Raw genomic sequence first — 15,486 nt, forward strand, 5'->3', positions numbered from 1 at the left:
CAAGTGTCACTGGGGTTAAACACCACTGTCCTAAGTCATCCTTAAAAAATATCCAGAATCTCAACCAGTTGACCAGTCCATCAAACCCGTAGAGTTTGGTAGAGCCTACCACAGCCTCTGCAGAAGGGACACTGGGACATTTTTGTTTTAATCTGCATTACTGTCAGCTTATTTTTACAAGTCTCATGTTAAGCATCACAAAATCGACTAAACCACATTAAGAAAAAACTATACCAGCAGCTAGAGAGCTCAAAAAAGAAGGAACGTGGAACATTATATCAGAAATAAGGTTTTTACATCCAAATTCACATTTTTAAAAATTGGCTTCTGTAATCTCTATTTTTTCCTAGTAGTTTTCGTCCCACAAACTCACACAATCATTAACAGAGACCATCCTTGAAAACACAATCATGAATTCTCAGGGCCCCTCTGTATTCAAAATTTATGGTCAAGTTGATAAGGAGAATAAGAAAACAGACTATTTTTAAAAATGGGCAAGAGATTTGATCAGATACTGCAACAAAGAAGCTACATGAATGGCAGATAAGCCCACAAAAAGATGCTCAGCATCCTTAGCCCTTAGGGAATGCAGTTAAAAGCACGGTGAGGTATCCAACATACCTATTAGAAGAACAAAAAGCTAAAACAAAATAAAAACCTGACATACCCAGTGCTGGCAAGCATGCAAAGCAACTGAAACTCTCATACATTCATCGCCGATGGGCCGCAACAATGCAAACCACTTTGGGAAACAGTCTGGCAGTTTCTTATGAAGTACACAGGGAAGGACAGCCCAGAATTCTCAGGGGCAAATGCCTAAGATGATGGTCAAGGACGCAATTTCTGTCCTCAGCTGCTTAAATACCAGTGTTCCCAGTCTGAGTAAAAGAACAGAAAGGTAAACTTCCAACGTGAATGCAGAGTGAGCGTGGTGCCAGTGAACCCACTGCAGCTCAGCGCCCGGTCTGACCTGATTCCTTGTGTGGGCCTCTGTTTGCAAGGCCCTTGGCAGAGTAAGAGTCATCCCCAAATATGCTTTCCCTGCAGCCTGGGCTCCGTCCGACTCTTACCTCTCTCATCCCACTTGTGATGGCAGATGCTTGAGGGGTGGTCTGGACAATCTGCTGCAGGATGGTGACATACGTCTGAATTTCCAAGAGATTCTGTTGGGGGAAGGAAAACATTCTCATTAAAACTTGAGCTGCTTGAGATTTTGCCTCTAGGACCAGAAGATACCATGGATGAATGTTTTCACATGTTCACCATCACAGACAAGACAGGCAGTGACCTGAGCAGTGGACACTTTAACCTTCACGAGAACAAGGGGGCAGATGAAGAAACTGAGGCTTGGTTTATCTTGCCATTTCCTTTCAGTGACATGGACACTTTGCTGCTGGTCTTCCTAGTGCCCACGATGGCAGAGCTATGAGAGAAAAGCAGGGATAGGGCACCAAGAGACCCCGCAGGGTACAAAGGACCCTTTCTGTCCCCAGAACAGGGCAGTGCTTCTAAGGATGGCCAGTCAACCCCAGAGTAACTCACTTACTAGCTGGATGTGGCCTCGAATAAGTGATTTAAAGTCCTAAAATGCAGATTTTTTTTCCATAGAAGAGGACTAACAATCTGGAGAGGGTATCTGACCCCCTTTCCCAGCAGAACACCTGCCCAGCTCTGTGTGTGAAAGCCAATGGCAGAGCACAGAGAACGGCCCTCAGCCAGACAACGGCCAATCCCCACAATGCCACCTCACCCTGACCCAAACCAATGACCCTTTGGCACAGAAGTAAAGAAGGCCAGCCTGTGGCCTCAATTAGGTCCAACCTTATAGAGCATTCCATCCTCCAGCACCCCCCATGGATCAGGGAAAAAGGCCAGACTCCAGCTAAGCCCACACCCTTGCTCAGCTCCCACCCCTGTACCCTGTTTGCCCTCCTTTCCTCCTGAGAGTGCACCACTAATACAGCAGTCGCACAAAAATCACACCTTGGGCTCTACAGAAGCTTTGCTGTGTGAACTCTCACTATTATCGGGTTCTAAATGGCCTCGAAGAATGCTTTCAGCATAAAGATGGCCCTAGGCACCATTCCTGCAAAATACAGTGTGGGCAAGGCAGCGGATGGGGAGGAGGAAACAGGCCAGGCCCGGAGAAAAGGCAGAGAAATGCTACAGGGAGGGGGGCCCCTTCAGTGTGAGCAACACTGAGGCAGGAATAGAGTATAATGTTACTGAGCACACACCAAGCTGCTCCAGGCTGTACCAGGTGTCTCACCTATACTCACATGCTGCCTCAGTTTCCCCAGAAGCAGATGGTTAGAGATGAAATGTTGTGACCCTGTCACACATGGAAGCCCTAGCCCCAAGGGGTTGGGGTGTGGAGGTGGGGGCCTTTGGGAAGTAAGGAGATTTAGATGCAGTCTGAGGGTGGGGCCGCAGGATGGGATTAGTACCCTCAGAAGAAATGACACCAAAGAGGTGGCATAAGGAATGCCCAGGTGAACACACAGTGAGGAGGCAGATGTCTGCAAGCCAGGAAGAGGGCCCTCACCGGACCTTGACCATGCCAGCACCCCAATCTCAGTGTTACAGCCTCCAGAACCGTAGGAAACAAATGTCCGTTGCATATAAGCCACCCAGTTGGTGGTACTTTGTTACAGCAGCCTAAGCGAGCTAAGATACAGGCCCTAAGAGAAGGGTCTGAGTGCAAATAGTTTATTTGGGTGACGATACCAGTAAACATTATTGGAGGAAGTGAGACAGGAAAGGAAGGGCCAATAAGGAGTGTGTTACAGGTAAGTTACCACTGTGACCATCTGGTGCTCAAGCCCTGTGGGGATCCCCGGGAGCCACACAGGACAGCAGGAGAGAGGGAGCTGGGGCATGAATCCACCAACATGCATCAATCACTGGCTGAGGCTGCTCCCCAACACTCCCCCACTGCCTGGACAGCATCCAGAGGTACAGCTGCAGATACTGGCAGCTGGAGGGAGCCCACAGGCCACCAGAGAGGTCAGCCCCCAGGACCACGGCCAGACTCACAGGTCCACTACAGTTACCCCTGTGCAGGAGAGTCTGCCATTTGCATTTTGAAGATGCAGCTCAGAGTGGGAAGGCTACCTGCCCAGGCTACAACAGCTCCAGGATTTGATTTTTCCAGTACACCACGGCCCCCCAGAGTCAGGCCTGTGAGAAGCTAGTGGGGGTGGGAGGCAGAGCAGAGCACTACATGACAGGAAGTTCCTGAGTGCCAGCTAACTGGTTAGAGGCAGAGCTAATATATATATATATATTGCATTTTCTGTGTTTCTGCATTTTCTGAGCCAAAACAACTGACAGGTCCTAGCTTACTCAGGATGACCTATGTAAAATTGTTTTGTGGATTGTAACGTACTCAACAGACATTAGTTCCCAAGCCCTGCCCCCAACACACACGCAATTAATTACCTCCTCTTCTGTACACATCTGACTCACTGAGTGCCCTCTAGCAACCAACCCCTCAGCCACTTGGTTCAGGGGCAAAACACACAGAAGGAACCCAGTAGAGCAGGCTCCTGTGTCAGCCACAAGTACCCTGGTCTTGCCTGGCCAAACCCAAACTGGATTATCTGGGGGAAGGACTTCAGAAGGTTCCTGGTTACCTTTTTGTACCTGTCCTTTGCTGCACTGATATCATCCTGTAGAAACTGGGCTTCGATCTGAAGGCGCAGGTTATGCAGTAAGGCTTCATCAGCTTCCTGCAACAAGAAAATGAGTCACACAACCAAGTCAAAGGGGCCACACAGTGGAGGTATGGGCACAAGGGTGTGAAACCAGCCAGGAGTATGGGCACATGGACCTGCTGGGGGTCTTACTAAAAGGTAGATTCTTGTTCAGTAGGTCCGGGAGAGTGTCTGAGATTCCACATCTCTAGTAAGGCACTGGACCTGGTCTAGAACAGTTCTCAACAGAGACTGATTTTGCCCCCAAGGGGACATTTGATAATATCTGGAGACATTTCAAATTGTTACCACTTGGGTGGTAGGGTGTGACGGCTGGCATCTAGTGAGCAGAGGCCATGGATGCTGCTAAATATCCTACAATACACAGGACAGCCCCACACAACAAAGAATGCTCCAGTCCAAAATGTCAGTCGTGCCAGGGTTGCAAAACCTTGATCCAGAAATATCAGGGAGAAAATCAGGATATAGTTATATACCAACAGCCTTAAAACTTAAGTAATATCTATATCTGTTCTGTATCTCATCATCAGGAAGTTGAGTTTCTAAGATCAGGAAAGAGTCTTCTGTAAATACTGAAACTTTCGCTTTAATAGTTTTCTCCCAAGGACTGCTGACACTTACCCGGATGCAAAATGCATTTTTTTAAATGACTGCTGTGGTGAACAGTGTTTATTCCTTTAAAGCTGGAAATGACACTTAGGACACAAGGCTGAGTGTTCTCGTCCAACATTCTGATAGTTCCCTGACTTTCATCTCATTGCTCTTGTTTAGGTGAACCAAAAAGGCTAAAATCCTATGCTCTTAATAAGATAGTGCAGTGATGGCTGGAACCGCCTGAATACTACAGCAGTCCAGTGTGACATTACCAGCGAGCATTATTTGGGTTCCTTGGGATTGTCACTCTCTCGAGATACCTCTGTCACGCACAACTGCCAGTACTTGAGCCCTTGCCAAATGAATTTTTTACTGACTTGTTAAAAAGCATGATGAATGGGAGCCATGGGCTTTCATTAATAAAGGTGGATATGTGGTTGGCTAACGTATTTAAGACATTCTCCATCCTTGAGAATGAGGATGGAGAGTTAAAACAGTCAGGCATGAGGACTGGCCAAGGTATTTTGAGACATCCCCGCTTACACTACTAGGATTTAGATTCCAGGGAGGCCTTCTGCTTGCATTCCTCAGAAAGGCACTTGATTCCTTAATCATTCCTATAAAAGATGACTGATGTGGGAAGATTTTGATTGTCAGACGCTGATTATAAGGATATCAGAATTCCAACTCCAATGGACCACCTGCCTTGAATGAGCTTTTCATGCAAAGTGCTGCCTCAGCACCTACCACATCAGAGAGCTGGGACTTTATGAGACTAGAGAACAGGCTGTATGAACTTTGGGGGCCTGCATCAGAAGAAATGCTTAATTAAGAAATACATGCCTGTCTGAACTTAGTCTGGACCTTGAGCAAAACTGTAGAGGGACAGCTAATCCCCACCCAACTCAAACTTGAGGCTATTTTATCTACCAAAAAGAACTTTGAATTTATCTTTTAAGATTTTATTTATTTATTTGAGAGAGAGAGAGAGAGAGAGAGAGAGAGAGAGAATGCAAGGAGGAGGAGCAGAGGGAGAGGGACAAGCAGACTCTGTGCTGAGCATGGAGCCTGATTCAGGGTTCAATCCCACCACCCTGAGATCATGACCTGAGCCAAAATCCAGAGTTGGCCACTATCTGACTGAGTCACCCAGGTACCACGAAGTTTATCTTTAAAGAACTTTGAAGTTCTACAAAATCAACTAGGTCAATTGGCAACTGCCAGGAATTATCTTAAAGCATCACTTTTTGCATAGGCTTATGCAAATAAAAATGAAATAAGCTATCTTAATACAGCACTATCCAAGTCTCAGGCATATTTTTAAATTTTCTGGTAGCTCATTAAATAAAATGAAAAGAAACAGGTGAAAATAATTTTAAAAATATATTTTACTGCACCCAATATACCTAAAATATTATCCTTTCACCATGGAATCAATATTTTTAAAGTTATTAATGAGATATTTTACTTTCTTTTTTTTTCAGGCAAGGTCTTTGAAACCTGGTGTGCATTTTACACTTAAAACACATCATGATTTGAACTTCCTGTGCTTCCATCGCTCCCCAGAGCATATAGCTGATGGCTCTCAAGTGGGACAATGCAATTCTACAGGATTAATTTGGGGCACAAAGGAGCATACATACCGCTCTTCCTCAGTGTCTCCTCCAGGTTTCTGTCCGACGGGGAACATCCCCAGTTTCTCTCATTTCTGGTTACAAAATCCTTCCCTCTAAAGATTCTGAATCCCTTTACAGGTACCAGGGAGGCTAACACTAAGCAACCAAGTAGGGAACCCTTAGACAGAAGGAGAGAAGTACACCAACCTGGAGCTGGTTCCCTGCCCACTGCCTCTGGACTCTTCTCTGCTTTCCCCAACCTGAAACTGGGCCTCTGCTACCCACTGGGAGATGCAAGAGCATAGTGGAAAATTGCACCCTTTGAAAGACGCACATAGGGTCTGAAGTCTGTTTTTTAATTCGAAGTAAGAGAAAGAACCAAATTACAAAACAGGGATGCATGGCTCCAGGAACTGGGCTCTGAAGTGTCAGAACTAAATTAATGTGAAAACTAACTATAGGCGTTCAGTTTCTGGGCTCATTCTCTTGATTAATGAATGACTCAGTCACTGACTTTCGATGAGCTCTGCCCTCAGGATTTAATGATGGGTCCTCAAATCCTGGGTCACAGGGATAGTAATGCAGAGTCCAGTGAATCCTCAACAGCATTGTTCCTTCTTTCAGAAGACGTAGGCTGCCCACCCCTGGAAGCTCCATGGATGCACCTGTATGATCAAGGGTTAATTACCCCATGAATGAAGTGACCATGTCCCCCAGAATTCCTGGTGACTGGCTCTCTGCATTACCCAGAACTGTCACATCAGCCTGGTGAAGCCCCTTCATGAGAGAAATGGTAATGCAAAGAAAGCCCAGGTGTCGGGCACCTTGGTGGCTCAGTGGTTGAGCATCTGGCTTCAGCTCAGGTGGTGATCCCTGGGTCCTGGGATCAAGTCCCACATTAGGCTCCCCATGGGGAGCCTGCTTCTGTCTCTGCCTCTCTCTCTTCGTCTCTCATGAATAAATAAATAAAATCTTTAAAAAAAAAAAAAGCAAGGAAGCCCAGGTGTCTTTCCAGCAAGGGGAAAGAGCTGAGGAAGCAGAAAGAGCTGGGATAATTTATAGATCCCAAAGGAAAGGGCAGCCATGTCTCAAAAAGAATTGAAAACAGGGCAGGCCCAGGACTTGAGCGGCAGTAGGTAATGGCTGCAAATGAATTGGTTACTGGGTCTCCTGAGTCACATTTCTGGGAGAGACTTCTGGCTGTGATGGCCAACATGGGTCACGTGACCATCCTCTTGACTGATGGTCCTACCAGGACCCCAGTGATGGGAGGGACAATCAAAGTGTGCAGGGATGCAGCTCCACTCCCTTCAGGGACACCGGATTGTTGTGGAGGTGATCCTCTACCCTGGGGACAGGGATACCCCTTGGAGGCGCATGGCTCAATATGGGGCATAATTGGTTGAAGACCTTGAGCTGGTCCTTCTAGATATCCTTCTACCCTCCCTACACCCCACTCTTATCCCCACCCTCCCACCACACCCCTCTTAAGACTGCTGAGGATGAAGCAAGGCAGAGAATTCTCAAACATCTTCATTTTAACCAAAAATCTGTCCATGACTGACCCACAATCCCCAGAGCCGAGGAATTGGAAATAGTTTCAAATTGGAAATAGTTTCAAGGACGCTTTGTGTCATTACTTCTAAAGAGATCAAACACTCGCAGTGTTAGAAACAGAAGGAACCCTAGAGGTCATTGGTCCTCAAATGTTTTTTGAATCACATGTGTCATCTTTCAATCAAAATATCCCAGGATGCCAATGTATAGAGGCAAAGCAGAGGCATGCTTCTGGAAGGACATGATCACAGTACAGTAGGGGGGCAGGCTCCCCCACCCCCAGCAGCCCTCTATCCTCAGAGGTCCCTCTGCAGCTCCAAGGACCTGCAGGCTCTGTCAAACATAGCTCAGAATCTAGCGTCTCTGCTTACAGATGGACAGGCTGGGGCCAGACTGACCAGTGGGTCATGCAGCTAGTTAATGGAAAATAATGGGAAACAACAGGACTGGAATCTATCTTGGGCTTCTCTCTACTAGTCAAGATTGAGTGCTGAACTCCCTTTCTTCTTCAATCTTCCTGTGAGGATCACACCCAAACAACCACTCTCTGCTCCCATCAGCCAAGCCTTTAAAACTACCCAGGGTGATCATAAAGTCCAGCTGATATTTATCCTTAAAATAGGGATTACCCAGATGCTTCTGCAGCACATTCTCTTGCTTTGAGGACAATCATCTGATAAACTGCCTCCAACACTCGCAAAGGTGAGTAGGTGCCACTGGAATGTGCAGTTGCTGGTGTGTTGAGGAGAATTCATTTGGAAGTACTCTCTTTTGTTTGCACCAGAACTCAGAAATGTGTGGACGCTTGTGTTTTCATTATGCTTTGGATGCTGTCTGCTGCATTTTCAAAAGCTCCACCAGCAGAAACCTCTAGATTTTTTTTTTTCCAAATGTAGACTCTGGGTCAATAGTCTAATTTTAGAAAACATTCCAACCCTGATATGGTATGTGTTTGAGATCTAGGCCAGTGGTTCTCAAAGTGTGGTTAATGATGACGAGGGATAATGAGAAATGTAAAATGATTCAGAAATGTAAAATATCTGGCCAGTGGGTCAGAATTTCTGGGGTCAGGACCCAGAAAGCTGTATTTTAATATGCCCTCCAGGTGTTGCTGGTCCACACAGAATCACTGATCTAAACCATTTTTTGAGAAAGGGACTAGAGGGGGTGCCTGGGTGGCTCAGTCACTTAAGTGTCTGTCTTTAGCTCAGGTCCTGATCCCCTCATCCAGTGCCCTGTTCAGTGGGCAGCCTGCTTCTCCCTCTCCCTCTGCCTGCCACTCTCCCTGCTTGTCTGCTCTCTCGCACACTCTCTGATAAATAAATAAATAAATAAATAAATAAATAAATAAATAAATAAATAAATTCTTTCAAAAAGAGAGACTAGAGTAGTTAGAGTCCAATGTGCCCTTGAAGAATCCACCTGCCAATCCATTTACAGAGATGCTAGAAATTCCACTAAAAACCCAACTGTCTATATCTTTACCTAGTCTTAAATCCAGCATCCAAGCAGCTGCTCAGGAATGGGTATTCAAGTTCATTGAGATTTCTAGTTAGTTAGGGTTTAACTAAAAAAAAAAACACGTCAACCTTGGATGTCAAAAACCTTCCCCAAAATTGTATGTTTGCTTTCTTTCCTTCCCAATGCTAAGGCTGGCCTGAGGGTGATGCTGAGTCTGCTCTACAACTCTGCTCCCTGTCTTCCCACTGCCTCATCCTCTCTCCCTCTGTACTCCTGGCTCCTCCTCTGCCCTTCTGTTCTTCAGCCTCCCTATCTCCAGCCTCCTCCTGAACTCACCTTCCCAGTTCCCTCCCATCCTCTGCTCTGGAAGTTCCTCTCCAGCCCCAGAGTTGCTCTCAGGCAAAAGAAGCCTTGTAGCCCTGAAGGTGAAGGCTTCCCACCCCACCTTGTGTTTCCCCAATCACCCTAGTTTCTTGCCCTTTCCTGGATACATTGAAGATATACCAATTGCATGGAAAAGCACATATGGCAGCTTTAGGTTCTTCTTTAAAAGCTGTTTTTAAGTGAAAACATTTGACAACAACTTACATCATTTAAAATTTGGAGTATTTTCAAGGAAAAAGGAGAAAAACTTTAAAGCCTCCTTAGTGTTCTTGAGATAAGCAACACTGGGCATTATTGGGACCAATAACCATATATATATACATAGAGAGACAATAAGTCCTAGAGGTTAGCCAAATGCAGATATTTAAAAGTCATCAAGAATTCTTATTCCATCAAAAGTCTTAAAATCTCCATAACTGTGACTATAGCATGTACTTGGTATGTTGAGGAATTTATTTCAAAGTAACTAGCAAAGAGTGGCTGGCTTTAGCTTATTTTGGCTGTTAAAAATACAACAGCTCTGTTCTGGAGATGTAATGACATGGGCAGTATAAACAGATGGATGACAGTTTGGTGAAAGCAACAGCAATCTGTCTTGTCAGCATATATTGTGATATTTTCAGAGCACGCTTCAGACTGGGTCAATGGTTTCTCCAGGACCCCATTTTCCACGGCCACATCTAGGGATGACTCCCTTCTACAAGACCAAAAGAAAGGGGCGCTGATACTGAGCTGACAGTCAAAACCATGTTGATCTGACATGAGGTAGACACTCAAAGATTTGTCAACTCAAATCACTGATATGACCAGCCAACAAGACGTGAATGTGCTCTTCCATTTCTACCTTCTCATGTGACCATCTCGATGGACAGAGAACAGGAAGGTCCAGCCTTCCCCTGGCCAACCCCTTGAGCGCCCCTGAGGCAAGGACTGGGTACATGTTGTTTACTCCAAGAAGCCCTGGAAGGGAGGAAGTGATCCAGGGAAAGGAACAAAGGCAATAAAGGTGTATAATGGACAAATCACCACTGTGCACAACCACGCCTCAGTAGTGCTAAGGACCCCTGAGACTGTGGCACTCACCTCTGAACCCTTGCTACGAGATGCGGGGCAGCTGGGGAACTCATCCACCTACCCCCACCCCTCAGCAGCTGAGGGCTGCTCCTGGGGTGCTAACACCCACACTTCTGGACTGGGCCTCCTGCAGATCAGGCAAATCTGTACAGCTTCAGACGTGGAGGAAGCTGCCAGTGTGTTCAGCATGTCTGTGGGATAGCCCAGGGGATAAGGATGGAGCACCATAAGCGTGAAGGGGACATTTTTACCCAGAGACCCTGGCTTTGTGTCTGTCTCCTGAGATTCCCTGACTGTCCTTGGGAGGCAGAGAAAGAGCCAAGTACACAAAATATTCCTGACTACACCTGCCAAGGATGGGCTGTGGGGCTCCAAGGTCATCGAACCTCACCAAGGGTGAGCCTCCTCACTGACAATGGAGGGGCTGGACTGGGTTGTCCCTGAGGGTAGAATGGATGACCATAAAACTGTATAAGGCCCCAAGCTACTGCACGGATGCAGCCACCTCCCTGCGTCATGTATGTTGTGCTCATGATTTCTGCTACATCCAGGTACCACCTGTACTATTAGTCACTCCCTATTTTTCTTCAAATTGATTCATTTTTACTTACATGAATTCAAAAAGGAACTTCTTGGGGTCACCTGCTATCGAGAAGGGGTAAACATAAAAACAAATTCACAGCTATTAGACAATTATTCCTCCATGCGCCATCTAAAATCACCTAAAATCACCTCCTACTCCACCAGAGTCATGAATCCCACACTCTGGGGAAACTAAGCTGGCATCCATCACATCAAGTACTCTGTAATAATAATTGTGACAGGCAAGTCACATACACTATTATGTGACTTCATTCTTGCTATGCACATTGACAGACATCCACTCCATGATGGTGGCAATTATTATTGCTCCTACTTCAGAGATGAAGAAGCTCAGAGAGATGAGGCAGTTCACCCAAAGTTTCATAGATACTCAAGAGTGGCAGTCCTATTATCAGGCTGCTTTCCTTGTCTGGACCGTACAGCTCCCTTGTGGGCAGAAGTGTGTTTCCCTGGACCCAGGGAATAGACATGCTGATGCCCTGTGCTTGCTCTGGCCCGAGTTGCTGGTAGTAGCATCTTTCCCCAGAACTTCCCCAGTAACATTCTCATGGGACTGATGCTTCAGTTGTCCACATTCTCATCACAATATATATAAAGGCGTTACAGCTGTGTTCTCTGGGGGAGAAAATTGTGGGAGGCCTTTCCTTTACCGAGCATTATCCCCAATACCTTATTCTTCTACTGAGAATATGTATTGCTTTTGTAATAAGAGAACAACAACAGAAGGCTGGAGCTTGTTCTTAAATCCAGTGTTACTTTCCACCAACACTAAAAAGAGGGATTCTTTCTCCCTCTTCTATGAAGAGTGCACATGATGGCACTGCATGAGTGGCCAACCTTAGGAGTTTAAGGCCAGAGGGGACCCTGCTTGCAGTGAGGACAAATACTCACAAAGTAAAATGTGGTGGTTCTGGAGAGGGGCTGAAACTGGCAACTGAGTGAAGGGTGTCAGGCACCTATGTCCCTGGAAACTGTGATCCATGGCAGCCCCATCCGGCAGCCTGGGATCAACCACCAAACACAGGAATGGGGATGAGCTATAAGTATCAGCAAAACAGCTGGATGATATCTGATGCTAATAATACCCAAATCCTAGCTCAACCTTTAATAGGCTTGGGGCCATCTAGGTCCAACTCAATATAAGACCAATCATTGAGCCTGGGCACTGAGGGCTCTTCTAAGCACACTCACCTCCACCTTTGTGCTTATATCTGGGGTACTCACACAGTGGCTGGCCTGAGACAATCTGTTTTTATTAACTGACCTTGCTAATTACTGACAGCACACAGTGTCCTAGTTTGGACAATACATTATATCCTCACGCAGGGAAGAGCACAAAAGCATCATGTAGTAGGTAACATACACAAAGCAAAATTCAGTTTCCCTAGATTGTTGTTTTAACTTTCCCAGCAGTTAGCAGACTCATCCCAGACAAGAGAGGTCGGACAAAGCCAGGGACTGGCAAATATCCTGAGTTAAACTCTGACAATCTGAAGTGGTTACCTGGAGTGCCACGTGGAGAAGAATCCTAAGGCCATATCTGGGCACAGCAGGGAAAGGTGCTGTGTTTTATCAGTAGTTCTGATGAGGAATTACAGGTATAGAATGGAGGGGAAGGGGGCAAGCAGCCATGTGCCCTAAATAAGCAATCCTTCAATGAAACAGTCTCTATGGGTCTTTCTGCTCGGATATTTGACCTCTGAAATGACAACTATTTGCCATCCCTGGTTGTGGCCAATCTCTGAGATCCAGGATTATTCCATTTGGTAGTCAAGTTCCCCTGGCTAGAGCAAAAAAGCCAGTTAGGATGATGTTGGAGGATCTGATGAAGGAAACACCCTGCAAAGGAAAACCCTGCAGTACTCTGCAGTGGGGTCTCCAACAAGAAGCTAAGAATTCCTGGTGCCCCCCACATGACTACTCTCCAGATTCCCAGAGGGGAGAGCTTCAAGGGAAATGGCAATTTCTTCCTCTCTGAAACTTCTTTCTGTTTCTCTCTGTTCTCTGGGAGTTCTCTTGCAGAAGAGCAATCTCAAGACTCTCAGCCAACGGAGTAGAGAAGACATCTTTGCATCCCAATAATCACTGGTCAAAGCAAGTTCTCTAAGTTTGGTGTATTTGGGACCAGAACATCTGAATGACACAACCATAGCTGGTCACTGTAATGCTGCCATATTTGGATAGCCTAGAGCAACCCATAAGCTTAATAGCCTAGGGTTCTCTCCAGAGACGGGGAGTGTTGAGGGAGAGGAGTGTGTGTCTTGTGTGTGTGTGAGTTCACACAAAGACTTAGTTGAAGCTAGGAATCAAGAAAGAGAGTGACGGCAAAAGAAATAGGTGAATCCTAAAAGGACACAGAGAGAAGGTGTGTGACAGTCATTTCAGTTACTAAGTTCCGTTCTCAAACTCAGGTTCATGCTCAGCTCACCTTGTTAAGCCGTTCCAGCATTTCTTTTAGGAGCAGTTGACATTCACATTCATTTTCATACCTGCAAATGCGACACAAAAGCAAAAGTTGGACAGCTTCCATGATTCCATACGTGATGATCACACAATCAGTGTTAAGTTTCATCTGAGATGTGTGCTATGCCAGCTCTTCAAGGAGAGGTCCCTAAGGTTAAGATAGAGGCTAATACTGCATTGTGGAGCCTGCCACTCCCTGACCTCTTCCACAGCATGGTGTGTGCAGAGTGGTGCCATGGCCACCACACATGGGGGTAACTAGGAGTGGTGAATGGACCAGGAGTCCCCATCCTGGAGGCCCATCCCCCCACCCAGCCACCCCAAGGAGGAAGGAGTCATATCTCCAAACACCCCTAATTCAAGCACAGTAGTGCCACAGAGACTGGGGCCTGCCCTCCATGACCTACAACAAACACCATTAACCTGACCTTGTTTGGTTTACCTACACTATTGTATTAACCCACATGTGTGAGTTTTTCTGGATTATGCCATTTAATCCTTACAAAACCCTGGAAGAGAGCTGTTATCATTGTTCCCCATGTGAAAGATAACGAAACTGAGGCTGAGAAACTGCCCATGATCTTGGGCAGCTGCTTTGCACACCTCACCCTCAATCTCTGCCCTCACCCCTGCACACCAAAGGCCTCCTCTGAGGCAGCCCTCAACCTCTGACATAAATACCTCAGCTCCCTCACCCTCAGCTGGGACAACTGAAGTAGTTCTCTATCTGGCAGGTGAGCTCCAGATGCCCACAATGTTAACTTGCTGGATAATGCACTCAGTATTTTCTGCCTTCCCCTCCTGTCTCACTTCCTCGCTCCCCAACCTTGCTCCTTAAGGACCTTCCAAATAAGCTACTTGCCCTTAAACCCCTTGATCAGGCTCGGCTTCAGGAAGATTCCAAACTAAAAAAAGGGGTGGAGTCAGGACTCACACTTGAATCTGACACCAAAAACTATGCCCTAATTTTCACACCACACTGCCTGGGTCAAGAAGGGATGTAAATATACAGAAACTGATAAAGCAGCAGGTATTAGGAATGGAAGTAATTTTTCCTTCTAGTCATCTTCTTCCCTGGACTCGTAGAACATGATAGGAATCAAGGAGCCAGAGAGACCCCAGAAATCATTCTGTTCAGAAAGAGTTTCCTTCTAGGGGGAATTTCATCCCCTTAAGAAAGAAAGAAGGCCCCTTGTTCCCTGTAAGTGGCCCCCAATATCCAGCCTCGTTTTCTTCCAGGAATCAGGGCCCTTGATGTTTGGAGGGCACAGGCTGCCCAGAGGGAAGACTACATTTCCCAGCCTTCCTTGCAGCCAGGTGTGACCATGTAACTAAGTCCCGACCAGTGGGATGTAAACCTAAGTCTGTGGCAGCCTCCAAATATCTTTGGTAAGAAATGATGTGGATGTGTCCTTCTGCATCCTCTCCTCCATCCTGCACCTGAAACATAGATGCTGATTCCCTGAAGGAAAGGCAGAGACTTCTGAGCCTCAAACACCATACAGTGGCATGTTGAACTGCTTCCTAGGCCAGACCTTACACAAGACAGACACAAACTTCCATCCTGGATAAGCCAAAGTCACTTTGGAGTTTATGCCATTTGTGGTTGAAACTAATCCTAATTAGCACTCAGCCCAACCCACAAAGCATAGCTGTCAGGGCCCTCGTACACCCACGCCATAGGCACAAGTCAAGTATCAAAAGAAGTGCTAGAAAACCATGCTGCTGTGTCCTCAGAATTAAAAGAGTCCTGACTACAGGGAAGAACGATTAGGAATATGTGCCCTGTGCACAATCCCAGTTCTAAGGCTACCTAAGAAGCTCAGCTATAACCAGAAAGCAAAATATGTTTGTACAAGTTTTACGTTTCCCACCAGGATGTCACATTTAGCAATTTCTTTTGTGTGTGGCTCTAACGGAGCCAGAAATTATTATTTAACGGCTAGTCACCCATTAAATGGCTAGCTTTGAGAATAAAACTATTAACAAAATCCAAATTTTCTCATTGCTCTTTCCTG

At 46.1% G+C, this 15,486-nt stretch overlaps 1 protein-coding gene across 2 annotated transcripts in view; it reads right to left on the bottom strand.

The window, feature by feature from the left end:
• Positions 1-15,486, bottom strand: part of BFSP1 (beaded filament structural protein 1) — a 68,464-nt gene that overhangs the window by 17,922 nt on the left and 35,056 nt on the right. For both annotated transcript variants that reach the window (XM_072736462.1, XM_072736461.1), the window contains exons 2-4: positions 13,434-13,494; positions 3,636-3,731; positions 1,071-1,163 (exon numbers count right to left, since the gene is read on the bottom strand). In XM_072736462.1, the coding sequence (XP_072592563.1) occupies positions 1,071-1,163; positions 3,636-3,731; positions 13,434-13,454 (210 nt within the window). In that variant the 5' untranslated portion in view covers positions 13,455-13,494. The remainder of the gene's footprint in view (positions 1-1,070; positions 1,164-3,635; positions 3,732-13,433; positions 13,495-15,486) is intronic.

The sequence above is a fragment of the Vulpes vulpes genome, chromosome 14, assembly GCF_048418805.1.
Source record: "Vulpes vulpes isolate BD-2025 chromosome 14, VulVul3, whole genome shotgun sequence".
NCBI lineage: Eukaryota > Metazoa > Chordata > Mammalia > Carnivora > Canidae > Vulpes > Vulpes vulpes.